The 27,727-nt window shown below is 41.8% G+C and overlaps 2 protein-coding genes across 3 annotated transcripts in view; one reads left to right on the top strand and one right to left on the bottom strand.

Annotated features, from left to right (window-relative positions):
* LOC115202312 (methylcytosine dioxygenase TET2) overlaps window positions 1-9,969 on the top strand; it is a 57,434-nt gene extending 47,465 nt beyond the window's left edge. For both annotated transcript variants that reach the window (XM_029766385.1, XM_029766384.1), the window contains exons 6-10: window positions 4,771-4,921; window positions 5,041-5,130; window positions 5,660-5,797; window positions 6,013-6,370; window positions 6,878-9,969. In XM_029766385.1, the coding sequence (XP_029622245.1) occupies window positions 4,771-4,921; window positions 5,041-5,130; window positions 5,660-5,797; window positions 6,013-6,370; window positions 6,878-8,313 (2,173 nt within the window). In that variant the 3' untranslated portion in view covers window positions 8,314-9,969. The remainder of the gene's footprint in view (window positions 1-4,770; window positions 4,922-5,040; window positions 5,131-5,659; window positions 5,798-6,012; window positions 6,371-6,877) is intronic.
* Window positions 9,970-13,199: 3,230 nt separating this feature from the next.
* LOC115202311 (inorganic pyrophosphatase-like) lies at window positions 13,200-21,520 on the bottom strand. The gene is made up of 12 exons (XM_029766383.1): window positions 21,279-21,520; window positions 18,424-18,488; window positions 17,691-17,735; window positions 17,520-17,573; window positions 16,807-16,926; window positions 15,722-15,808; window positions 15,141-15,267; window positions 14,533-14,660; window positions 14,233-14,318; window positions 13,980-14,049; window positions 13,800-13,839; window positions 13,200-13,640 (listed from the first exon to the last, which is right to left on the bottom strand). Exons 1-12 carry the CDS (start codon window positions 21,451-21,453, stop codon window positions 13,612-13,614), a joined length of 1,026 nt encoding a protein of 341 aa, XP_029622243.1. The 5' UTR covers window positions 21,454-21,520; the 3' UTR covers window positions 13,200-13,611.
* Between the last annotated feature and the right edge of the window lie 6,207 nt (window positions 21,521-27,727).

The raw sequence follows: 27,727 nt of genomic DNA, 5'->3' as shown, positions 1-27,727 counted from the left end.
CATTTGAGTCAATTGGAGGTGTACCTGTGGATGTATTTCAAGGCCTACCTTCAAACTCAGTGCCTCTTTGCTTGACATCATGGGAAAATCAAAAGAAATCAGCCAAGACCTCAGAAATTTTAAAAAATAAAGCCAGACTACGGTTTGCAACTGCACATGGGGACAAATATTGTACTTTTTGGAGAAATGTCCTCTGGTCTGATGAAACAAAAATAGAACTGTTTGGCCATAATGACATTATGTTTGGAGGAAAGAGGGGGAGGCTTGCAAGCTGACGAACACCATCCCAACCATGAAGCACAGGAGTGGCAGCATCATCTGGTGGGGGTGCTTTGCTGCAGGAGGGACTGGTGCACTTCACAAAATAGATGGCATCATGATGAAGGAAAATCATGTGGATAAATCGAAGCAAATCAAATCAAATCAAATGTATTTATATAGCCCTTCTTACATCAGCTGATATCACAAAGTGCTGTACAGAAACCCAGCCTAAAACTCCAAACAGCAAGCAATGCAGGTGTAGAAGCACGATGGCTAGGAAAAACTCCCTAGAAAGGCCAAAACCTAGGAAGAAACCTAGAGAGGAACCAGGCTATGAGGGGTGGCCAGTCCTCTTCTGGCTGTGCCGGGTGGAGATTATAACAGCACATGGCCTAGATGTTCAAATGTTCATAAATGACCAGCATTGTCAAATAATAATAATCATAGTAGTTGTCGAGGGTGCAACAAGTCAGTAACACAAGAGTAAGTGTCAGTTGGCTTTTTCATAGCCGATCTTTGAGAGTATCTCTACCGCTCCTGCTGTCTCTAGAGAGTTGAAAACAGCAGGTCTGGGACAGGTAGCACATCCGGTGAAAAGGTCAGGGTTCCAGCAGGTCTGGGACAACAGGTCTGGGACAGGTAGCACTTCCGGTGAACAGGTCAGGGTTCCATAGCTGCAGGCAGAACAGTTGGAACTGGAGCAGCAGCACGGCCAGGTGAACTGGGGACAGCAAGGAGTCATCAAGCCAGGTAGTCCTGAGGCATGGTCCTAGGGCTCAGGTCCTCCGAGAGAGAGAAAGAAATAGAAAGAGAGAATTAGAGAGAGCATATTTAAATTCACACAACATTCACGCAACATCTCAAGACATCAGTCAGGAAGTTAAAGCTTGATCGCAAATGGGTCTTCCAAATGGACAATGACCCCAAGCACACTTCCAAAGTTGTGGCAAAATGGCTTAAGGACAACAAAGTCAAGGTATTGGAGGCCTACAAACCTGACTCAGTTATACCAGCTCTGTCAGAAGGAATGGGCAAAAATGTACCCAATTTATTGTGGGAAGCTGGTGGAAGGCTACCCAAAACGTTTGACCCAAGTTAAATCATTTAAAGGCAATGCTACCAAATACTGAGTGTATGTAAACTTCTGACCCACTGGGAATGTGATGAAATAAATAAAAGCTGAAATAAATCATTCTCTCTACTAATATTCTGACATTTCACATTCTTCAAATAAAGCGGTGATCTTAACTGACCTAAGACAGGGAATTTTTAATTGGATTAAATGTCAGGAATTGTGAAAAACTGAGTTTAAATGTATTTGGCTAAGGTGCATGTAAACCTCCGAATTCAACTGTACGTAATAAACCTTTTTTGGAATGGTAACCGTACCACCTGGTATTTGAAAATGTATAAATTCACAGCAATGTGTTTGAGTAAATATTTATACACAGGATTTAAACCAAGCCTATGACAATAAATAGTAGGTGTTGATTAAGGGTTTTGACAAATGTGCTTCTAGGAGGGAGCACTTGGTAAATCTAGCCTGGAGTTTTATGAATAGCATTCAATGAGTTGTTCCTCTTATCCTTGTTGTTAAGGAGTACATGTGCCTGATATAAAGGAGTTGTTCCTCTTGTCCTTGTTGTTAAGGAGTACATGTGCCTGATATAAAGGAGTTGTTCCTCTTATCCTTGTTGTTAAGGAGTACCTGTGCCTGATATAAAGGAGTTGTTCCTCTTGTCCTTGTTGTTAAGGAGTACATGTGCCTGATATAAAGGAGTTGTTCCTCTCGTCCTTGTTGTTAAGGAGTACATGTGCCTGATATAAAGGAGTTGTTCCTCTCGTCCTTGTTGTTAAGGAGTACATGTGCCTGATATAAAGGAGTTGTTCCTCTCGTCCTTGTTGTTAAGGAGTACATGTGCCTGATATAAAGGAGTTGTTCCTCTCGTCCTTGTTGTTAAGGAGTACATGTGCCTGATATAAAGGAGTTGTTCCTCTCGTCCTTGTTGTTTAGGAGTACATGTGCCTGATAAAAAGGAATTGTTCCCCTCGTCCTTGTTGTTAAGGAGTACATGTGCCTGATATAAAGGAGTTGTTCCTCTCGTCCTTGTTGTTTAGGAGTACATGTGCCTGATATAAAGGAATTGTTCCCCTCGTCCTTGTTGTTTAGGAGTACATGTGCCTGATATAAAGGAGTTGTTCCTCTTGTCCTTGTTGTTTAGGAGTACATGTGCCTGAAATAAAGGAGTTGTTCCTCTCGTCCTTGTTGTTAAGGAGTACATGTGCCTGATATAAAGGAGTTGTTCCCCTCATCCTTGTTGTTTAGGAGTACATGTGCCTGATATAAAGGAGTTGTTCCTCTCGTCCTTGTTAAGGAGGACATGTGCCTGATATAAAGGAGTTGTTCCTCTTATCCTTGTTGTTAAGGAGTACATGTGCCTGATATAAAGGAGTTGTTCCTCTCGTCCTTGTTGTTAAGGAGTACATGTGCCTGATATAAAGGAGTTGTTCCTCTCGTCCTTGTTGTTTAGGAGTACATGTGCCTGATATAAAGGAATTGTTCCCCTCGTCCTTGTTGTTTAGGAGTACATGTGCCTGATATAAAGGAGTTGTTCCTCTTGTCCTTGTTGTTTAGGAGTACATGTGCCTGATATAAAGGAGTTGTTCCTCTCATCCTTGTTAAGGAGGACATGTGCGTGCCAGGGGTATAAATGCAACATGCAACAATTTCTAAGGTTTTACGGAGTTACAGTTCATAGAAAAACATCAGTCAATGGAAATAAATTCTTTAGTTCCTAATCTATGGATTTCACATGACTGGGCAACGGGTGCAGCCATGGGTGGGCCCACCCACTGGGGAGCCAGAACCAGACAGAGATACCCCCCCCACCCTCAGATGATCCCGTTGGTGAAGAAGCTGGATGTGGAGGTCCTGGGCTGGCTTGGTTCCACGTGTTTTGCGGCTGTGAGGACGGTTAGAGGTACTGCCAAAATCTCTAAAATGGAGGCGGCTTATGGTAGAGAAATCAACATTCAAGAGAAATTAACATTAAATTCTGTGGAATCAGCTCTGTTTGACATTCCTGCAGTCAGCATGCCAATTGCACGCTCCCTCAACTTGAGACATCTGTGGCATTGTGTTGTGTGACAAAACTGCACACTTTAGATTGGCCTTTTATTGTCCTCAGTACAAGGTGCACCTGTGTAATGATCATGCTGTTTAATCAGCTTCTTGATATGCCACACCTGTCAGGTGGATGAATTATCTTGGCAAAGGGGAAATACTCACTAACAGAGATTTAAAAAAAAATTGTACACAATATTTGAGAGAAATACATTTTTTGTGCATATGGAACATTTCTGGGATTTTTTATTTCAGCTCCTGAAACATGAAACATAAACACTTTACATGTTGCGTTTATATTTTTGTATAATAGCATGGCCTATTGGTTAGAGCGTTGGGCCGATAACCGTAACGTCGCTGGTTGGAATCCCAGAGACGACAAGGAGAAAAACCTGTTGATGTGTCTTTAAGCAAGGCACTTAAGCTTAAGATCTAAGATCGTGGTTGATAATGGCAGACCTTGGCCATGACCTCACTCTCTTAGGATGTCTCAGGGAGAATTGGCATATGCAAAAAAACACATTTCCAATATGTGTATATGTGTGAAATAGGACAAATATAAGCTCCCACAAAATATACTGAACAAAAATGTTAATGTAAAGTGTTGGTTTCATGAGCTGAAATAAAAGATCCCAGAAACGATCCATATGCACAAAAAATCGTATTTCTCAAAAATAATTGCACAAATTTCTTTACGTCCCCGTTAGTGAGCATTTCTCCTTTGCGAAGATAATTCATCCATCAGGTGTGGCATATCAAGAAGCTGAATAAACAGCATTATCTTTACACAGGTGCACCTTGTTCTGTGGGACAATAAAAGGCCACTCTAAAATGTGCAGTTTTGTCATACAACACAATGCCACAGATGTCTCAAGTTTTGAGGGAGCATGCAATTGGCATGCTGACTGCAGGAATGTCCACCAGAGCTGTTGCCAGAGAATTGAATGCTGATTTCTCGACCATAAGCTGCCTCCAACGTCATTTGGAGAATTTGGCAGTATGTCCATCCGGCCTTACATCCGAAGACCGTGTGTAATCATGCCAGCCCAGGACCTCCACATCCGACTTCTTCACCTGCAGTATCATCTGAGGCCAGCCGGGCAGCTGATAAAACTGAGGAGAATTTCTGTCTGTAATAAATCCCTTTTGTGGGGAAAAACATTCTGATTGGCTGGGCCTATGCCCTCCCAGGCCCACCCATGGCTGCACCCGTGCCCAGGCATGTGAAATCTATAGATTAGCCTCTAATGAGTTTATTTCAATTGATTGATTTCTTTATATGAACTACAACTCAGTAAAATAGTTTAAATTGTTGCATGTTATTTTTATATTTTTGTTCAGTATAATTATATAACGGAGTTATTCCTCTCATCCTTGTTGTTTAGGAGGACGTGTGCGTGCCAGGGGCTGGACCCAGAGGCCTGTGGCGCTTCCTTCTCCTTCGGCTGTTCCTGGAGCATGTACTACAACGGCTGCAAGTTTGCCAGGAGCAAAATCCCACGCAAATTCAAGCTAACTGGGGACGACCCGAAAGAGGTGAAACATACAGTACATACTGTATTAATAAACCTATTTATTTAGTGTTACTCTAATTATGCATTGGCAGTCATCAAAACAAAGCTACACTGAAATAATGTGTTTTGCTTCTCTATCAGGAAGAAAGGCTGGAGCAGAACCTTCAGAATCTGGCAACCCTAATGGCCCCCACATACAAAACCCTGGCACCGGATGCCTATCAAAACCAGGTAAGGATTTCTGGGTAGCCTCCATGTACAGTACTGCCAGACATTTTACATGTAAAAAATTAAATCAACATTAACACTAGCTTGAAAAAAAATCCTACCCATGATTAATTTAAAGGGGGCTACATCACCAACATGAAATTATTTATTAGCTTGAACAGTGATAAGTTTCATTTAGTGAGACTGATTTTTATGCTCGTAACATAAACCCTATGGGCATCCATGTCTTCTCTTTGCACTGAGGGTCGTGTTCAGTGGGGCACGCCGTAGCATAATGTTTTGCAACCGCAGACGAAAATCTGTTTGTTCATTGGACAAGTTCAAGTTGTACCTCCATTTTTCTCTATGTTTTAAAACATTTTCAACTAAACATAACCCTGGTATTTCTGTGACATACTGGTACTTAACCCAGTAACCCACATTCTCTTCACGCCAGATAGAACCACTTATCTACACTAGTACAGTGACTCGCCTGGGGAATGACGCCACCTGTCTGCAGACAGTGACTAACTCCCATATTGTTCATCCACAGGTGGAACATGAGCAAAGGGCGCCAGACTGTCGTCTGGGAAAGGGGGAGGGGCGACCTTTCTCAGGTGTCACCGCCTGTATGGACTTCTGCGCTCACGCTCACAGAGACCTCCACAACATGCAGGGGGGCAGCACTGTGGTAAGCCAAATATGACAGAGCAAAATTCCAATACAGTATCACATTTTTGAATTTGCTAAAAAAAAAAGTACAAAAATAAATAAATACTGTAATAAACAGAAGATGCCTCTTCCCAGTGGATATTCAGATGTAAATAAAATAACACTAGTCAAAACATTTGTAAAAAGCAAACAGAGCACTCAAGCTTGTCTCTTCCCACCCACCATCTATCCCAGGTGTGCACGCTAACCAAGGAGGACAACCGGCAGATCGGGAAGATTCCGGAGGACGAGCAGCTCCATGTGCTGCCCCTTTACAAGGCCTCACCAACGGACGAATTTGGCAGTGCAGAGGGCCAGCAGGAGAAGATCAAGACAGGCGCCATCCAGGTGCTCAATGCCTTCCGCCGCCAGATCCGCATGCTCTCCGAGCCCGCCAAGTCCTGCCGGCAGAAGAAGCTGGACGCCAAGCGGGCTGCCGCGAACAAGAACGCCGGGGGACCGGACACGCCTTCAAAGGCGGAGAAAGCCCTACAGGCCAAGCTGAAACCTAGTAGCACTTATGAGAGCATAGCTCAGAGCACTCCTGGGACAGGTAGGTGGAGATGTACACCGTGTAGAAGGGTTCAGACACAAGACGCTAATGTAGGAGGACTAGTGATATTTTAGAATAGAAGACACAGACGATAATGTTGTTCTCCTCTAGCACATTCTAGCATTCCATCAGCCTCTAATAGATTGAATCTTTATAGATCGATCAACATGCATCCTTGGCATCATCTTGTATAATGACTGGTGATATCGTACACAGTCAGTCTACAGTATTTCTTAGCATTTTATATATGTTATGCTTAGGGCCCTGTGTTTTGTCACATGACTTGGATTTTAACCTTTCATTTAAAGCTTTTCCATCAAACTGTCCCATTTTATGTCAGACGGTGCAGCACCATCCTCAGACAATTGCTTGCATTTTTGGTGTAATTCTAATTTCTGGAAAATACTTAAAATAAAGATAAAAATCTAGGTCATGATCACCCAAAACAGCGGGCCCAAGTTATGCTGCCTGTTTCTAAGACGTGTTTCCATCGCTCTCTTCTCCCAGGTCCAAATCCAGGCGCCATGGGAACGACCCCCCAGCCACCAGGTCAGCCGCCAGGTCACCCCCTCGGCGCCCACCTCCAGCAACTTCAACAACAGCAGCACCAGAACGCCCTTCACGCCTTCCCTGGCTCCCCCCATCCAGCCAGCCCCTACGCCCGCTTCCCCAACCACCCCGGCCCTTTTCAAAGCACTTCCAAGCCAGGTAGCATGTACCCCCAGCCACCAGCCTCAGCAAGCCCTTACCCCTCCCCTTTGCACATACCCACCTCTTACATGAATGGGTCAAATCCACCAAGCTCTTATTCCAGCCCCATGACTCCAGGTAGCCCCTACCCGGGTTACCAGTGTAACGGAGGTACGCCCTTAGACAACTACCACCCTTACTACACCTCGAACCCAAAGCACCTGGACATGTACCGGCAACAGAGGCCAGAAGCGCTTTACCCCGACATGCAGCAGCAGTATGGTGCGCACCAACGCTATGGGGTCAACTACCCTCCGCGGTATGGTGAGTCCGGTTTACAGATCAATGGTTACAGCAACTGTAGCAGCATGAGGTCCAGCATCCACCCCATGAGCCCCTACGGTCCCCCCTCGTATGGTCCCAGCGGTGCCCCCGACGCCCAATACCTGGATGCCCTCTCCAGGCCGCCCTCAGCCCACCACCCAGGGCTGGACTATGCAGCAGCAGTAAGCAAAGGCAATCAGTTTGGTGGGTACCCCAACCCCTACCTCTCCCAGAGCACCAAAATGTTCCCCCCGGGCAGCCCCCAGGACCCCTTCTGTATGCAAGTCAAGACAGAGATGGGTCTCCAAAGCCCGTGCATGACACCCACGCAACCAGGGTTCCCAGGGCTCCCCAACGAACACCTCCACGGGGGTTCCCCCATGATCAAGCAGGAGCCCAGGTCGGGTCCGCCAATGCCCACCACACCCAAGGAGAAACCGGCCATGTGGTCCGACAACGAGCACAACTTCCTGGATCCGGAGATCGGCGGGGTGGCTGTGGCGCCCAGCCACGGCTCCATCCTCATCGAGTGTGCCAAGCGGGAGATGCATGCCACCACGCCGCTAAAAAAACCCAAACGCAACCACCCCGCTCGCATCTCCCTGGTGTTTTACCAGCACAAGAACATGAACGAGGCGAAGCACGGCCTGGCGCTGTGGGAGGCCAAGATGGCCGAGAAGCAACGGGAGAAGGATGAGGACGCCGAGAGGAACGGGGCCGAGGGCGCCACAGTGACGCCCAGCAAGAGCTCTAAGAAGGGAGCGAAGAGGGAGCACCCGGAGCTGTCGGAGCAGCAAGGGGAGCCTCCGTACAAGCGCTTCATCCAGACCCTCATGGAGAGGTCCATGTCGTGCACCACAAACACCTACGTCAACACGTCGCCCTACGCTTTTACCAAGGTCACAGGGCCGTACAGCCGCTTCATCTAGACAAGAGATATTCATACTGTTCTGTAGGGTTCCCTCATGAGGAATAACACTGAGAATTAAAACTCACGGTGCTATACTGACGGTGCTATCTTAAAACCTCAAGCTGAAGCACCACTAGCCTCAAAACACAGAGCATCCTCTCTCTCCCGACGGTAAGCAACAGTGTCAGAAGAACACACAGCGTGGGTGGAGAAGGAACTTGACCAATTGGAAGTCGTACCACATTATAGAGTACATCAGGTTTGTCACCTCTTGAAAGTTTGAACCTTACCGATTGGTTGGTTGACCCCCTCTACTAAGGAAGTATTTATTATCTGGTTACTTTTACAAGATACACACTGTTAACATTTCTTGGGTGCTCTGCAGGTCCAATACATCAGGACCTCTATTTTACTGGAAACAATGTTTCTTTTTGGTGGCTTTAATTTTCTAATTAAGCATTTAAACATTATTTTTTTATATATAATCTTGACATACTGTAAAAAACACTGAACTTTGTGGACACACCACAATAACGGTGCTAAAAGTGGAGCGTGTCTTTAATATACAGTTTTGTTCAAATGTCTTCATGTTTGAACCAAATCAGTTTGCATAGATAAACGCGTTTCTCCAGATGATTTGTGTGAAAATGGATGAAACTGAAAATACTGTACAAAATCGACAAAATATCATCAGCAAAAAAAAAGCACTTTTGATATTGAAGGTGAAATATTTTGATAATATCTTCAAATCAGATGATTGGTGCAAAAACATCTACAGTTACAACAAAGGAATTATTTTCTAGACATGAAATTGATAGACTTATCACAAAAACTTGATTTAAATTACTGTAGCCTACCTGTAAAACAGTAAGAATATCATGCCAATCTAATTTTTACATTTTACTTTCTGGTGCTTTCAGTTTCACAATTGTTATCATGTCCTTTACATTGTAAATCGAGCCATTCTAAAAAGGTGCATTTTTAGACGGTAATGTTTCAACAACAAAAAATGTGCTTTTCGCAAGGGTTATTTACTTTGTCAGCAACTGTTTCAGAGTTCTTGACCACAGGTTCACAGAAAAAAACCTGAATTGTGGCTATATTACGTGTTGTCATGCGACTGTTGTGTTTTGTGAACATGTTCCTTACCTTCCTTTGGTGTAGGACATGAAACAGGGTTAGCTCATATGTCAGTATCACGGTTTCAAAGGCAGCTGGCTTGCTGTGGTTGATCTTTAAATAACTGTAATCTAGTTGTATGATAAAAGATTAGATTTGTACAGTAAATTAATTACTCTTTTTAACGCTTTAGGATTTTAGTGTTGTAAAGAAAAGTTATATTTCTTTGGGTTTAAACTGATTTTAATTACATGTGGTGCTACTCAACCTGCTATGCGAACATATGTGAGAACCTAGGGGCGTTGAGAAGGCTAATGAATGATGTACAGTTAAAGTACCTACTTGCCATATACCTCAGAACTAGTTTGGCAATATTACAGGAGCATGATACAAAGACATTTCCTTCTCCTTCCTTTGTTGTCACTTTCAAGAAAAGTTAACTACAATAACAGACTTCAGGCCACCACCAAGGCTGAGTTCATTGCTTACTGCTTTCTTCATGCTCGATCTACTAGGAAGAATTACTTGAACTTTAAGCTTTGATATAATAGCAAAATCAGGGATATTTCAACTCATTTCTGTACATTCATCTAGTTTTCCTCTCATTCAGCAATTTGCCTCCATCTTGAATCCCAATGAATTACTTACAGTACCAGTCAAGAGTTTGGACACACCTACTCATTCAAGGGTTTCTTTATTTATACTATTTTCTACATTGTAGAATAATAGTCAAGACATCAAAACTATTAAATAATACATATGGAATCATGTAGCAACCAAAAAAAGTGTGAAAAAAATCTAAATATATTTTATATAGCCACCCTTTGCCTTGATGACAGCTTTGCACACTATTGGCATTCTCTCAACCAGCTTCATGAGGTAGTCACCTGGAATGTATTTCAATTAACAGGTGTGCCTTGTTAAAAGTTAATTTGTGGAATTTCCATATTATGACAAGAACAGCTCAAATAAGCAAAGAAAAATGACAGTCCATCATTACTTGAAGGTCAGTCAATCTGGAAAGTTTCTTCAAGTGCAGTCGCAAAAACCATCAAGCGCTATGATATAACTGGCTCTCATGAGGACCGCCACAGGAAAGGAAGACCCAGAGTTACCTCTGCTGCAGAGGATAAGTTCATTAGAGTTACCGGCCTCAGAAATTGTAGCCCAAATAAATGCTTCACAGAGTTCAGGTAACAGACACATCTCAACATCAACCGTTCAGAGGAGACTGCGTGAATCAGGCCTTCATGGTCAAATTGCTGCAAAGAAACCACTACTAATGGCCACTAATAATAATAAGAGACTTGCTTGGGCCAAGAAACATGAGCAATGGACATTAGACCAGTGGAAATTTGTCCTTTGGTCTGATGAGTCCAAATTTGAGAGTTTGGGTTCCAACCGCCATGTCTTTGTGAGATGAAGAGTAGGTGTATGGATGATCTCGGCATGTGTGGTTCCCACCGTGAAGCATGGAGGAGGATGTGTGATGACGTGGGGGTGCTTTGCTGGTGACACTGTCTGTGATCTTCTTAGAATTCAAGGCACACTTAACCAGCATGGCTACAACAGCATTCTGCAGTGATACACCATCACATCTGGATGGGCTTAGTGGGACTATCATTTGCTTTTCAACAGGAAAATGACCCAACACACCTCCAGGCTGTGTAAGGGCTATTTGACCAAGAAGGAGAGTGATGGAGTGCTGCATCAGATGACCTGGCCTCCACAATCACCCAACCTCAACCCAATTGAGATGGTTTGGGATGAGTTGGACTACAGAGTGAAGGAAAAGCAGCCAACAATGGCTCAGCATATGTGAGAACTCCTTCAAGACTGTTGGAAAAGCATTCCAGGTGAAGCTGGTTGAGAGAATGCCAAGCGTGTGCAAAGCTGTCATCAAGGCAAAGGGTGGCTACTTTGAAGAATCTAAAATATATTTTGATTTGTTTGACACTTTTTTGGTTACTACGTGATTCCATGTGTCATTTCATAGTTTTGATATCTTCACTATTATTCTACAATGTCGAAAATAGTCAAAAATCAAGAAAAACCCTTGAATGAGTAGGTGTGTCCAAACTTTTGACTGGTACTGTATACACACACCCTTAAAAAAGGCACTCGCACATCTGAGCTATCTTTGTTGCAAGTGCACGGTAACAGTTGAGATGAGAAAAAGAAACCCGCACACCGCTCTTATCACCGCTCTTTATTAAGGTTTACGTATCAACCTCAAGGCTTGTCAGAGCTTTCGTCAGAGCCATCTGATGAAGGCCTTAAGGCTGATACATAAAGCTTAATAAAGAGCAGTGACACTAGCAAGAGCAGTGTGTGGGTTTCTTTTTTCCCCTCATAAATACACACACTTAGAAAACACAAAACTAAACTATCAGCAAAAATATGGAATTGACGACCTGCGTTTTTTTTGTTGTACTTATGCTTTAGCTAGTAGATTGGTGGTATACTTTTGAAGTAAATTTGAACACATAATATGCACTGAATTGACTAAAGGGAAAGTATGGCATTGACAAGGTAAAGAGCGATGCGTTCGCTTTTACTGTGAGGCAAGACCAGGGCAGTTATGCTAGATGATGATGCACATTTGTGTGCCTGTGTATAGTTTAATAGTGAAATGTATTTATAACCACTAAACAATTATATTACGATTCTTTCTCTCCATTTGATTTTAATGATATATGAGGAGTCAACGGTGATATCTGAGTGACAACCCCCCCACTCTAACATTTATACTATCGTTTTCCCAAAGCACTTCCTTTCTTTTTTCAGAAAAAAAACGATGTAATAAAATATTACAAAACATTTTATTTAAGAAAATCAGTAGATTATTGTAAATGTGTTTAAAATAAATTATGCCACATTGTACATACCACGTGTTTGTATTACAGAAATACAATTGTTGATTTTTAATAACAACCTACTATTGTAATATGTTAAAAGGTGTAGGTTTATTGTAATTTTGTCAAATGTACCCACGGCCCATGTTTCTATCAGCAATCTTCTTTCAAATCTATCTTTTAGTCTTTTCCAGGTTCACAGGACGCTCAGTTAGATAATGTTCCTGGGTTTTGTAGATTGCCACACTCACTGTCAAAAAACAGCAATGTTTACAGCTCTAAGGTTCCTGTTAGCTAAAGTCACTTAGTTTTTGTAAAGGATTGCAGTTTGTGAAAAAAAAAGAATAGATCATTTTAATGTTGAATTTCAGTGTACAGGACCCAGCGACAGTAGCAGGTTGTGGTTGTGAAAAGGAGTGTCTGAGACATAGCGGGTGATGAGCATAGCCATACTTGAAAAGCTTCAGAGTGTTGGAGTGTGATTCAACATTACTTGAATGACTTTGACCTTGACTAACGCACGAGAGTGCACAGCTCTTATGTTAAGCTAGCAGTTTAATGTACACGTGTTGGTATTTTGCAGTTCGAGACACTAAAGTTTTTAAAACGTTTTGTTATTTTCTGCCTCCGTCTTTTTTTGTTACTGCTTCCCTTGTTCCCCTTTAAGGTTGGTATGCTAAAAATGGAATTAAGAATGTTATAATGCTGTAAGTATTGTAATGTACTGAATGCAGTTTATTTGAAAGCTGTTTATGATATCATTCCTGATATTGCTGAGATGTGGGTGTTTTTAATAAAATTTATATTTATTTAAAGCACGTTTTAAGTTTCCCATCTAGTTGTCATTGAATTTGAGTGGTTCAAATATTTCTTTTGGTCTGCATGTTTGTGTGTGGAAATGTTGTTGATGTCAATCAAAGGCACACCATGCGTCTCACATCTGGATGCTTTAATTTATCAAAAGAAGGTGGATCAGACCAGTGGATCGAACCATTGGATACCTTACAAAGAAAACGGTGCAAATGTAGTTTTCGAATTGAGAAATTATGAATATCAAATATCAAAGAACGCGTTCTTATTTCAATAGCATACAACCCGTTACTGAAATGCATTTTGGCACTTTTAAATAAAATAGGCCTGTCTGTCTGTACAAGAACATCAGTCTCAAACATAATGCAATAAAACATGATATAATCATTTACACATTTAGATGGGAATAACCAAATCAGCTGAATACTAAAACATTTGCAGTAACACTAGAAAAAATACAGTACTTGAAGTGCTTCGTTTGAATATTGGACAAAAGTTCTCGGCTTTTTACGTCGCAGGACTTCACTCCAGAATCACTTGGAAAGGAAATGCCACTTGTCCACTGTAACAGACAATAGTGGATATCAATGTGACAGTAAAAAAGGGAATGTAATATATACACATATATAGTATGAATATATGTATTTCTTATTTCTTGTCAATTCAATCATGTGGTTAAAATGGGTCTCATTGTCAAGCAAGTCAGTCACTTGATACATACCTTCTGGAGATACAGGAAGTGCCTTGCCACCAGCAGGAGCCTAAGGAGGAAGCACAGGATATGATGTCACAAGACTATCAGATCCAAACACGATACTAAGACTGTTCCTGACGACATTGCTTGAAAACACAAAGCTTAGGTGTAGTTACAACACACACAGAGCTGAATTGATATTCTCACCGATTTCACCACATTGCAGGCGTCCTCCCCAGTGAATTTGAAAGGGCTCTCGCAGACAGAGACGTTTTTACTGTTGTTAAAGAAGAAACTTAGGTCATTATCTAGCAACACAGAAAAATCAACAACACATAATGCAGGCTTATTGTAATTTCATAAGGGGTGCTGGGGGGCTGTTAGCTGACCGACCACATGAGCAGTGTATTATGTGTAACGTAGGATGAATCTGAAACACACACACACACACGCTCCTCACCAATCTATCTCGCCACCATTAGTCTGCTTCTGCACCAGTGCCCTCCAGTGCTTGTGAGTGGACTTAATGACCTCCACAGCAAAGTCCTAAAGAGGAGGAGGAATGGAGGGAGACAAAGGACAATAGAAAGAAACTAATCATTTGCTATCCCTGGGGAAGGGACTGCACCATCAGAGTCCCTCCTATTAAAGTAACTACCATGGAGCTGGACTGGAACACTTTCAGGAAAATAGTACGATATATACCAGCTATTATGCTTTAATATATAGTATGTGGCCCTAATGGAGAAACTCCATGTACCTTGTCTTTGAACTGTCCATTGAACGCAAACTGATTTTCGGGTTTGCCGTCTGGCACCTTGTATTTTTTAAACCAGTCGACCGTGGCCTCCAAATGACCTGATCTGCTCTTGCGGACATCCTCGATACCTGAGGAGAATACAAGAGAGCACACTGTGATTCTAAACATATGCTGGTCCTCTGTGGCTCAGTTTTGTAGAGCATGGTGCTTGCAATGCCAGGGTTGTGGGTTCGATTCCCACAGGGGACCAGTATATGACAAATGTGTGCACTCGTAAGTCACTCTGGATAACAGCGTCTGTTAAATTACAAAAATGTAAAATACTGGAGATCAAACACACTAGGTTAATGGATACTGTGCAACAGATAATGTGTCTAACGTTGGGTTTACACAGGCAGGCCAATTCTGATCATTTTTCCACTAATTGATATTTTGACCAGTCAGATCCAATCTTTACACATCAGATCATTTTTAAAACTGATTGGTCAAAACACCAGATCTTTTTATCACTATTTGATTGAATTGGGCTGCCTGTGTAAACGGAGCCTAATATGTGTACCACGTGTTGAAAATGTCTACTACAACAATGACAAGTTCCTAAGACTGACTGTTAAGGCTGGGGGCCTCTGGGTCGTCAGTGTTGATGGCGATCAGCTTCCAGTCCGTCTCTCCCTCGTCAATCATGGCCAAGACCCCCAGCACTTTCACCTGGATCACCTGACCTGGGGAACACACCTGCAGGACACAGGTAAGAAGACAGACAACTCATCAAAGTACAATATACATGACATGTTCTTTATTAACATGCATTTCATTATACGTTCTACTTTATATACATATTATAAACTGGGTGGTTTAAGCTCTGAATACTGATTGGCTGACAGCCGTGGTATATCAGACTGTATACCATGGGTATGACAAAACATTTATAAAACCAGTTTATAATAGCAATAAGACACCTCAGGGGTTTGTATACAGGCACTCTGCGCTGCGTCGTGCATAAGGACCGCCCTTAGCCATGGTATATTGGCCATATACCACACCTCGTCAGGCCTTATTGCTTAATTATAATATGGTCTAGACACATATTGTTTGTAAATTAACTATTAACTGACTAAATTAACTTTCATACATACAAGTAATGTTATTATTCTTGGATATGATTTAGCCAAAGTCTAGACAGTCTTACCAGCGTGCCGATTTCACAGACGTCTATGGGGTCATTGTCACCGCAGCACTTGGTGTCCTTGTCCGTGTGGTTCGGGTCTTCCCATGTCTGTTTCAACACGAGAAGAGACAGCGCTAACAACATTAGCCCTGTAAACACTTTGTTTGTATACCGTAGTTTCGAACATCGTGAGATGAACTGTCAAATTTGTCGAGCCGACCACAGTGCATCTTTCTCAGCCAGTAGGGAGGGCAGCAGACAATAATAATAAGTAATGGGCAAATCAATGATGTCCGCGGGGCAGGCTGCTTAATGCACTCGTATATGAAAACGTTCAGGGCCACACGCTGTGGATTTCACCAACAAGACCCATTTTATGAATTGTGAAGTGTTTTCCATGTATCCGCCTGTATTAGTCGTTCACTTTGGCTAAATCAATACTGCCGGAGGATGAAAGAAGAAATGCATTACTGGCAGTCGAGTTTCCACTGAGATGTTCTAGTGTTTTCCGCTGAAGGACTAGCGAATAGGGTTAACAATGGGATAGACGTCCATTTAGGATCTCTCCAGTTGTTGATTTTGTTCAACTCCGGAAGAAAACAGAGGGATGGTGAAATACGTAACACGACAGAAGGATGATCAACTCCGTAACAAGAGAACACTGTAACGCAACAGAAGGATGATCAACTCCGTAACAATATAACACTGTAACGCAACAGAAGGATGATCAACTCCGTAACAATATAACACTGTAACGCAACAGAAGGATGATCAACTCCGTAACAATATAACACTGTAACGCAACAGAAGGATGATCAACTCCGTAACAATATAACACTGTAACGCAACAGAAGGATGATCAACTCCGTAACAAGAGAACACTGTAACGCAACAGAAGGATGATCAACTCCGTAACAATATAACACTGTAACGCAACAGAAGGATGATCAACTCCGTAACAAGAGAACACTGTAACGCAACAGAAGGATGATCAACTCCGTAACAAGAGAACACCGTAACGCAACAGAAGGATGATCAACTCCGTAACAAGAGAACACCGTAACGCAACAGCGGGATGATCAACTCAGAGGTGACAGAGGTCTCACCTGTGGGAGCGCCCCGTAGTTCCAGATGTAACCTTTATGAGGAAACACGTTGGCCACGTATCGGAGTTTGCCCTTCTTCACATCCTGCTTGATCGGGTTCAGTGGTTCCTTGGTTGCAATCTAAAAGAAAGATGCATAATTAACACACGATGACAGTCTAAACTCGGGTCAGCAGTTTACCAGCTTAAGAGAGACAGTGACATCAGAAGGGCATCCATTTTAGAATCCTCATGAAATAAATAGTACCCACAAACCCAGTCTGCACTTTCATTCTCCTATACTATTCCATCAGCTGCCACTGCTGGAGACCTTGAGATGACCTTTCCATCAACTTTCAAAGTTCACACAGCTCCAGCTCTCTCTCCCTCTGCCTGAAGTGCTTAAATATCATTAACAAGATGCCTGGTGCAAGGACATAATTTATAATGAAGGGAAGATGATATTTATAGAACCTTTCTTTTTAAGACAGATGCATTATTCATCTATTATCTGGCTGTTTCTAGTCAAAGACCAGTGTGCTAGCACGTCAGAAAGCTCTCAACGATGTTTGGATCAGTCAAAATACAGCTCGGCCAATGAGGGACGACAAACCTCGGACAAAAGTCGACCGCCTTTATGTCGGTGGTTGTCTCAAATTCTCTTGTATATGGACACGCCATAGTATTCGATTAATACTTAAAGTAACATTGACAGGCTCCCAAAACAATACTTGCCTCCATTTTGGCATTGGACCATCGAGGTACCTCCACGACCATGTTATACAGAACCTGTAAAACAAAATATGAACTATATCAAAGATAATATAATCAAGGCGTTCAGCATTCATTAAAGAGAATCAGTTTTTTTGCTTTGTTTGTAGTAGAGATGTCAGCATGAGCAAATACCTCATTGTCATTCTTCTTCAGTTTTTTAGATGGCACATCGTTTTCCTTCAGTAAGACACAAATGACATTAATAATAAAGACATATTTGGTAGACCTACACAATATCTGACATCACGTACGAGGTTCCAGACACTAATAGTAGACTGACAGGAAAAATACCCAGCAAGTGAGGTGCTACAAAATGGCTAGACATTTGCAGGCCACCTTACTATTGACAAACCCACTGAGAAGTATGCGTAACCTTTACATATTCAATAAAGATATTTCCTTGTCAGATAAAATCATGCTTTTTCAGAGATTTTCTGTCTAAGCCAGGGGTGTCAAACTCATTCCAAGGAGGGCCGAGTCTCTGCGGGTTTTTGTTTTTTTCCTTTCAGTGAAGACCTGGACAACCAGATGAGGGGAGTTCCTTACTAAATCAGTGACCTTAATTCATCAATCAAGTACAAGGGTGGAGCAAAAACCCGCTGACACTCAGCCCTGCTTGGAATGAGTTTGACACGTGGTCTTAGCACTTGAACGCACCAAAAATCAATGGCAATGTATGTGGCTTCTGTATGAAAATGCCTGCCTAAAAGGTTCCATACGCACACCCATTATAATTTCCACATGCAAAAAGGAAATATGGAAACATTGTTCCTTGCATCACATAGACCGGTTTCATAAAAGCTACAACTACCAAGTAAGAATAGAACCAGATTGAACAAAATGTGTAGCACCATCGAGAGCATACCTGATCTCCATCGGCGATAAGTGGAATATCATGAAAGGGAGAGATGTATTTCCCGTCAGAGGTTTCTAGAAGAAAACAGAAACGCATGCAAAGTAAATTGACTGATGTACTGTGTTAGTAATATATTAATTCTCAAACCTTTCTGGAACAGTTGGTATACCGCAAGTGCTTGATGCAACATTTATGGTGTTACTAGGTGCCAGTGGCGGTCGGTCCCGTTTAAGATGAGGGAGGATTTTTATTTATCTAGGCATGTCAGTTAAGAACAAATTCTTATTTACAATGATGGCCTACCCCGGCCAAACCCTAACGACGCTGGGCCAATTGTGCACCGCCCTATGGGACTACCAATCACAGGCGGATGTGATACAGACTGGAATCGAACCAGGGTCTGTAGTGACGCCTCTAGCACTGAGATGCAGTACCTTAAACCGCTGCGCCACTTGGGAGCCTGACATTTTTTGAGGATGTTTAAAAAAATTAAAAAAAATTATGAACATGGCCTTTTCTATTACAGCATATTGGATGACTGTCATTCATATTCCATTCACCCAGCTCAATGTAACATCGATAAGTTTAGGCTATACATGACTCAAACTTTCCCTGTGACCATCATGAGGCTGCTACAACCCAGCCAATGAATAAAAGTTTACAACATAGATCATTTTGAGTAATCAAGGTGACAGACAGTGACACATTCAATACAGTCTTGCACACTCTTGCCTGCATCTAGCTGATCTAGGGAGTAATCATTAGTCCAACAGTCACAAATGTGAATTTCTATTGGACAAATTCAGGTATTTTTATCCCAGTTCCGTTTGCTTTTAAGAAATGTTTTTCAACAGAATCGGCGTAATGAATACACCAGGTCACACAGAAACAGTTCACTTTCAATGCGCCCACATAAAAACAGCATGATCCCATTGCTGTTACATATATATAATTCCTTCTCGCAACTATGTCCTCTTCCCTTCGCTTACGGACTTCAGTGCACAACACATCAGCTGTCTGTGACCAGGCGAAAAAGCTCTTTCCAAGCTAACCCTTCATATCATGACCACTAGCCGCTACACACAGCCTACATCCTTGTCATGTCACAGTCAACATAGCGACTAGAACTAACACGTAAACCTGCTAGCTACAATCATGCAGTACACTGTACAGTCAGAAAGCAGTTTAGCAGTTACACTGGAGGATGTACCCAATATACCCAGAGGAGGATGTGAGCTAACTGTCCACTGGCTACACCATGGTGCTACTCTACAGAGTGCTGCTGAGGGTACTGTAGACCTTTATTGCAAAACTGTGTTTTAAAAAGTCAATTATTTGGTGACGTGAATATATTTAGTATAGTTGAATCTAAAAATTGATAACTTTAAATGTTTCACTCTTTTTATTGAAATTCACTGAGGACAGTCCTCCACTGAGGAGCTTCCACTGGTAGGTACAGAAAATGTAAGACCACTTCACAGAAAAATTTAGCATTTTGAGTCACAAGCAATGCAATAGTGTTCCACTTTAACGCTTCAAAAAAGGTTAACTCCACCCCTTTTCAACCACATTTTCATTATCTCCGGCACAATATCAGTGTCAACGTGTGAAAACTGAGCATTTCTACATTTTGTAGAAAATAAATTAAGTTAGTTCTACCCGATGACATGATCAAAAGTTAATATTTGCGGTGATGTGAGGAGCAATAAAATATCCTCTATTGGAAAATCACTTTTAAATCCTACCCTGTGATGTCACAGAGAAGCATTGTTTTAGGACCTTTCTGCCTATCTTTTTAAGCACAGGTCATAGTAACACGCTGTTTTCACATGTAGAAACTAGTTCGGTGATGGAGATGTTGAAAATGGCAGAATTGCCCCTTTAAGTAACTAATCTGGCACCCATCAAAACCCAGGTTAACCCCAACCCATTGACCTGGATTAGGGCAATGTTTTCTAACAAGCAAAAGGCATACCGGTAGGAGCCATTAAATCACAATCTCTGGGGTTAAATCCCTCAGGCAAAGGGCATTGATCTGGGCATTTACCTGACTTCACCCAATTTTCTACATCATCCAGATAACAATAATCGAAACATTTTAAACCAATAGGTGTGGCCAGACTCGCTCGCTCTCTGTAGTGCATTTCTTATTATCCCATAGTACACGGGTGAAGGAGTTCACACTAAAGACAACATGCCCTACCCCCTCAATGGTTATAACTGTCAGGCGGGTGACACTGACCTATATGGACCGAGGTCCACAAAGCAAATTTAAAACTGAATACCCCATCAATGTCTTCTGCAATGAAAACATTCAATGGGGACCGGTCTTTAAACCTGCCATTGTTAATGTCACACTGGAGCACATTTTAACAACCCATATATACCCATAGAAAGAAAATAGTATTTCAAATTTGACTTAATTATATATCAGTCCTGTACTTGTAATGTGACAGCCTACCAGCCAGACCGTATAAAAAGCGAAAACGGATTACTTTGTGGCGACTTGTAACAAGTATTCACCAATGACAGAACACGTGACAAAGGTTAAAGGGTACGGCAACATTGTAGCCACCAAAAACATGTCCTTTCAAAATTTAAGAGCTCTGTAAATTGAAAGTGTTGCAGCTAATAATATTTAAATGTAGCGTTTTTAATCCAACAACATGTCAGTCAAAACACATCTCACACTTGAAATGTGTCGAATGCAAACATACCACGCGGCCATAATTGTAAATGACCAAACCAGCTGTGAAATATGTATCCTTAGCTAATACCGTACCATTTACCCTAACTGCCACGTTTTGGTGATCGGTGAATGAATGAGCTACCGTGTCTTGCATGGTGGTTGGCTAATAACTTACTAAAATATATCCTGTAGTCAGAGGAGTTCGGTCGTCCTCGCTCTTCGGTTTGATAATGCATCGTTTTTATCAGATATGAGGTAATTGCTTGTGTGACAAGCTCGCTTTTAAATGCAGTATGCGAACCAAGAAATGCCGATGTGTACCATAGCGAAGAGCGCAGAAGCAAACGCATTATAGCGGCTTCTTTTCATTTAGTTCCTGCTTCCCGTTGAGTATTTCCCCACGGCGGTGCTGCGTTGCTCCTGAATGTGTTCCTACCTTATCGTTTACCGCCCCCTATCTTCAGCCAAGGTCATTCCTCAAGGGAAAGAGAACATGGAAGACGCAGGAGACCTTACCAAAAGAAAATGGCTGACATCCATCAATGGGAGAATGTAGACTTGTCTTGTGTTACTGACTGTGTTGGTCGACGTGGTCTGGTCTGTTGATGTGTTGAATCACATTTTTGTTTGTAATAGTGAATACAGTGCAGCCAAGACATCCCCTGTTCAACATTACAGACATGGGCACTAATTGGGCCCAAATACTCAAGCAATCACTTTCTCATCCTCAAGTGATATGTGCAGCTATTGACAAACAATTGATGATTGGTATTACATTATTTTTCTTTGATTACAAAGATCTCTTCTAAAAAAAATAGGACTATTTATGACACACTGCATGACCTTTGAGAGGTGCTGAACTCTGACCTTGGAAGGGCTTCTTGAGGTCGACGTCAGAGTAGATGGCGACCTCACTAAGTTGTTCCTGTGTAGCATGAAAATGTTATGCAGGTTGGCTCTGTTCACCGCCATCTTGGAAAATGTCACAGACTGATATTAATAAAAAATATATGGGCTAGAAAAAAAATAAAAGTGCAATAAAAAATACAATTACAGACATGGGGTCTTCATTACGCCGATTCTGTTGCGAAACGTTTGTTTTTTCATAGTTAGGCTACTAATTACCCATTATTAAGTGGGTGGTTCGAGCCCTGAATGCTGATTCGCTGAAAGCCACAATAGCAATAAGGCACCTCGAGAGGTTGTGCAATATGGCCAATATACCACGGCTAAGGGCTGTATCCAGGCACTCTGTGTTGCGTTGTGCGTAACAACAGCTCTTAGCTGTGGTATATTGGCCATATACCACACCCCCTCGTGCCTTATTGCTTAAATAACACTTTCATACCATTTCATTCCACAATGGTAGTTTCTTAGGCTATATTGTAGGCTAATGTCCAGTTTTCCTTACAGCTGTGACACTGACAACTCCAGACCTTCAAATCCCCAGCAGCCAATCTTCTAGCTGTCTAATCTGCCCACTAGTTTCTGAACCTCCTTCAAGCGACGGGGCCCTCCTTATGGACACCATATTAACGGCCCTATCTGGCTTTGTAGCGCCCTAGCTTTTGCGTTTCTCATCTCTAGCACATCCTGAATGGTGTAATGGTTCTGGAAGCTAGTAATTAAGCTGGCGAAGCCACAGAGACCAAAGTCCTTATCAATAAACAAACACCCACACCAGCCATTTCAGCGTTTCTCCCTCCCCTCAGTCTTATTTTATTGTCATATTGCCTCGCAGGTTGTTCAAACAAAAGATGCACACATCAGTGCTATAAACACCAGCGGGTGGTAGGCTAAGCTGCACCCGTCCTTGAAATCTCAAAGTTTGAAATCTCAAAGTGTATCCATGTTCATAAATAGACTATTGATGTACACAAACACAATCACACACATACATACACAGATATGGACATTTTTTTTGCAGGTTTTAAAGCTTATTCCCTGCAGTTCTACACATTTTGTCATGAGGTACAGAGAACACTTTGCAGTATTAAAGCAAATTTTCTTGCAATTCTATACATTTTGCCATGTCTAATGTGTATTCATGTGATATTTCAGTGACTCAAACATTATAACAAAATCTTTGGGATAAAAAAAACTACCGTAGCTAAAAAAATGTTAGCTGACATGGGCTAGTTGATCTGGACATTTCTGACAAGTTATAAATATCTCTCTAAGGTATGCAATGACTGACATACTGTAACAAGAAGATTCTACTAGTGCATTCTACTATTAACATTTCAAGAGTAAGTTGGAAGCCAGACTGAGTTCCTAATTGTTTTTTTTGTTTTTTTAAGTCTTTATGCTCAAAGGGATATTCAATGTCTGCTTTTCTATTTTTACACATCTACCATTAGGTGCCTTTCTCTGCAAGGAATTGGAAAATCTCCTTGGTCTTTTTGAATGAATCTGTGTTTGAAATTCACTGCTCGACTGAGGGACTTTACAGATAATTGTACAGTGCCTTTGGAAAGTATTCAGACAGCTTGACATTTTCCACATTTTGTTACGTTACAACCTTACTGTAAAATATATATTTTTAAATCCTCAGCAATCTACACACAATACCTTATAATGACAAAGTGAAAACAGGTTTTTATAATTTATTACAAATTAACAGAAATACCTTCTTTACGTAAGTATTCAGACCCTTTGCTATGAGACTCGAAAATTGATCATCCTTGAGATGTTTCTACAACTTGATTGGAGTCTACCTGTGATAAATTCAATTGATTGGACATGCTTTGGAAAGGCACACACCTTTCTATATAAGGTCCCAGAGTTGACAGTGCATGTCAGAGCAAAAACCAAAGCCATGAGGTCAAAGGAATTGTCTGTAGAGCTCCGACACAGGATTGTGTCGAGGGAAGGGTCTGGGGAAGGGTACCAAGAACACAGTGGCCTCCATCATTCTTAAATGGAAAAAGTTTGGAACCACCCAGACTCTTCCTAGAGCTAGCAACCAGGGGAGAAGGGCAACCAGGGGAGAAGGGCCTTGGTCAAACTGAGGAACCAGGGGAGAAGGGAGGTGACCAAGAAGCCGATGGTCACCCGAACAGAGCTCTAGAGTTCCTCTGTGGAGATGGATGAAGCTTCCAGAAGGACAACCATCTCTGCAGCACTTTACTAATCAGGCCTTTATGGTAGTGGCCAGATGGAAACCACTCCTCAGTAAAAGGCACTTGATAGCCCGCTTGGAGTTTGCAAAAAGGCACCTAAAGACTCTCAGAGCATGAGAAACAAGATTCTCTGGTCAAATGAAACCAATATTGAATTCTTTGGCCTGAATGCCAAGCAACACTTCTAGAGGAAAACTGGCATCATCCCTACGGTGAAGCATGGTGGTGGCAGCATCATGCTGTGGGTATGTTTTTCAGGGGCAGGGACTGGGAGACTAGACAGGATAGAGGCAAAGATGAATGGAGCAAAGTACAGAGAGATCCTTGATGAAAACCTGCTCCAGAGTGCTCAGGACGTCAGACTGAGGCAAAGGTTCACTGTCCAACAGGACAACGACCGTAAGCACACAGCCAAGACAACGCAGGAGGGGCTTTGGGACAAGTCTCTGAAAGTCCTTGAGTGTCCCAGCCAGAGCCCGGACTTGAACCCGATCGAAGATCTCTGTAGAGACCTGAAAATAACTGTGCAGCAATGCTCCCCATCCAACCTGACAGAGCTTGAGAGGATCTGCAGAGAAGAATGGGAGGAACTCCCCAAATACAGGTGTGTCAAGCCTGTAGCGTCATACCCAAGAAGACTCAAGGCTGTAATCGCTGCCAAAGGTGCTTCAACAACGTACTGAGTAAAGGGTCTGAATACTTATGTAAATGTGATATTTCAGTTTTTTATTTGTAATAAATTAGCAAACAAAAATCCTGTTTTTGCTTTGTCATTATGGGGTATTGTGTGCAGATTGATGAGGGGAAAAAAACGATTTAATCAATTTTTGATTAAAGCTGTAACCTAACATAATGTGGAAAAAGTCAAGGAATACTTTCCATAGTGCAGTGCAGAGATGAGGTAGTCATTCAAAAATCACAATATTATTGCACACAGTCCATGCAACTTATGTGACTTGTTAAGCACATTTTTACTCCTGAACGTATTTAGGCTTGCGATAACAAAGGGGTTGAATACTTATTGACTCAAGACATTTCCGCTTTTAATTTGTAATTCATTTGTAAAAATTTCTACAAACACAATTCCACTTTGACATTATGGGGTATTGTGTGTAGGCCAGTGATAAAAAACAATCTACATGAATCCATTTTAAATTCAGGCTATAACACAACAAAATTTGGGGGAAAATCAAGGCGTAGGCCTTCAGTAACTGATAAGATAATTTATCTGTTTAAGGTTTTGACTAAAGTATTCCACTCTGAAACCATATAACTTTGTGAAATGTATTAGAACTATAAGGCTATAATAATGTGTTTAAGACTATAATCCAATACTGTGTGTGAGTAGACTTTTTAAGACTAGGACACTGTTACTATTTCAAAATGAGCAGGGCATAGTTGATAAGACGACCTTGTGAAAGGAACAGGAAAATGGGCCTCCCTGAGTTAGGGAGGGGAACAACTGCCCGAAAACAGCTAGGCTGGCAGAAGATTAGGAGACAGGTGGCAGAAGTGTGATAAAGAATGTATGTGTACTGTGGAAAAATACAGCCGCCTAAAGCGGGGTGGAGTTCACTACTGATGTGAGTTCATTTGTGTGTGTGTGTGTGTACATATAAAAAGACTGTCCTCATTTTTAAGCAGAGCTCTCGTGAATAAACATGGTTGACTATTGTAAGCTGGGCCTCCGTCTGTGTCATTTAACCAGAATCTTACAAACTCTGGGGTGCAGACTGAGTAGTTTAATTGAAGTTCAGTTTATGAACATTGGGAACAGAATTCTCCTAACAGTAACCTGTTTGAGGGAGTCACTTGAGACATAGATGCGGTAAAGAGGTAATTGGAACGCAGACCGTGGGGGATAGAAGGACGCCGGATTGGCGCACATTCAACAAAAGTGATCTAACAAAGTGGATATTTGTCCAATGACTCATGATTGATGTATTTTAACAGGCCCACAATGTGGCTGTATACCACAAACATCTAGCAACCCAAAGGTTGCATGTTCGAATTTTATCACGGACATCTTTAACATTTGAGCTAATTAGCAACTTTGCAACTACTTACTATTTTTTAGCTACTTTGCAACGACTTAGCATGTTAGTTAACCCTTCCCATAACCCTGACACTTTTAGCTAACCCTGAACCTTAACTCCTAATCCCTAGAGCTAGCTATTGTTAGGGCTAGCCACCTAGCTAACATTAGCCACAACAAATTAGATTTTCTAACATATACTTAAAAAATAATAAACTTGAACCTTTAACTAGGCAAGTCAGTTAAGAACACATCCTTATTTACAATGACCGCCTACCCCGGTCAAACCCTAACAGCACTGGGCCAATTGTGTGCCGCCCTATGGGACTCGCAATTACAGCTGGTAGTTATACAGCCTGGAATCAAACCAGGGTCTGTAGTGACATCTCTAGCAGTGAGAGGCAGTGCCTTAGACCACTGTGCCACTCAGGAGCCCATATGTTTTGCAAATTTGTAACATATTGTACGTTTTGCAAATTTGTAACATATTGTGCAAATTACAATTAAGCAATAAGGCACAAGGAGGTGTGGTATACGGCCAATATACCACAGCTAAGGGCTGTTCTTAGGCACGACGCGAACCTCTGAGGTGCCTTATTGCTATTAGAAACTGGTTACCAATGTAATTAGAGCAGTAAAAATAAATGTTTTGTCATACCTCGTGGTATACGATCTGAATCAGCATTCAGTGCTCCAACCACCCAGTTTATAATTCGTAACATACCATACGGAAACGTAACATGTCATACTAAATGGAGTATCTCGGATTTACGTACAGAATAATACAAAATACTCTGAGACCATGTTGAACATTTAGAAATAGTCCCTTTTCAGGTTTAGAAGAAGTGACTGCTAAATGGTAACTCCTGCTCGTATAAGCTGGTAGCATAGCTAGCATAGAGAAATCGGCGGTGGTACTCAGTCATTTTTAACTGTAATGCAGTTCATTGGTGACGATGACATGAACATGTATTGGGGTTGACATCCATACAAGTATTATTCTCAGATTTTTACCTCAATATAGTGTGAAATACACATGTAACCAATAGCCTAAATGTTGGCTAATTTTGCTGGGGGGAAATGAGGAGATGTGGGTGTAACGGCGGTCGTCAGGAATGGACCAAGGCGCAGCGGGTTGAGTGCTCATAATTAACTTTAATGAGAAAAACAGCAAACAAAACGATGGACGACGAATACAGACTTGAAGGCACAGACAGCAATTCAAGAAACAACCTCCCACAAGTTACAAACACACCCTAATATATAGGACTCTCAATCAAAGGCAACTAGACAACATCTGCCTTCAATTGAGAGTCCACACCCCAATTAACCAAACATAGAAACAGACTAACTAGAAAGAACATAGAAATAGACTAACATAGAGCTGCGACCAAAAAACCCGGAATACATAAATCAACTACCCTCTACATATACACACACCCCGAACCACATAAACCAAATACCCTC

The sequence above is a fragment of the Salmo trutta genome, chromosome 11 (genome assembly GCF_901001165.1).
Source record: "Salmo trutta chromosome 11, fSalTru1.1, whole genome shotgun sequence".
In the NCBI taxonomy this organism is placed as follows: domain Eukaryota; kingdom Metazoa; phylum Chordata; class Actinopteri; order Salmoniformes; family Salmonidae; genus Salmo; species Salmo trutta.
Note: the sequence above shows the minus strand (reverse complement) of the source record. Positions and strands in the feature narration are given on the sequence as shown.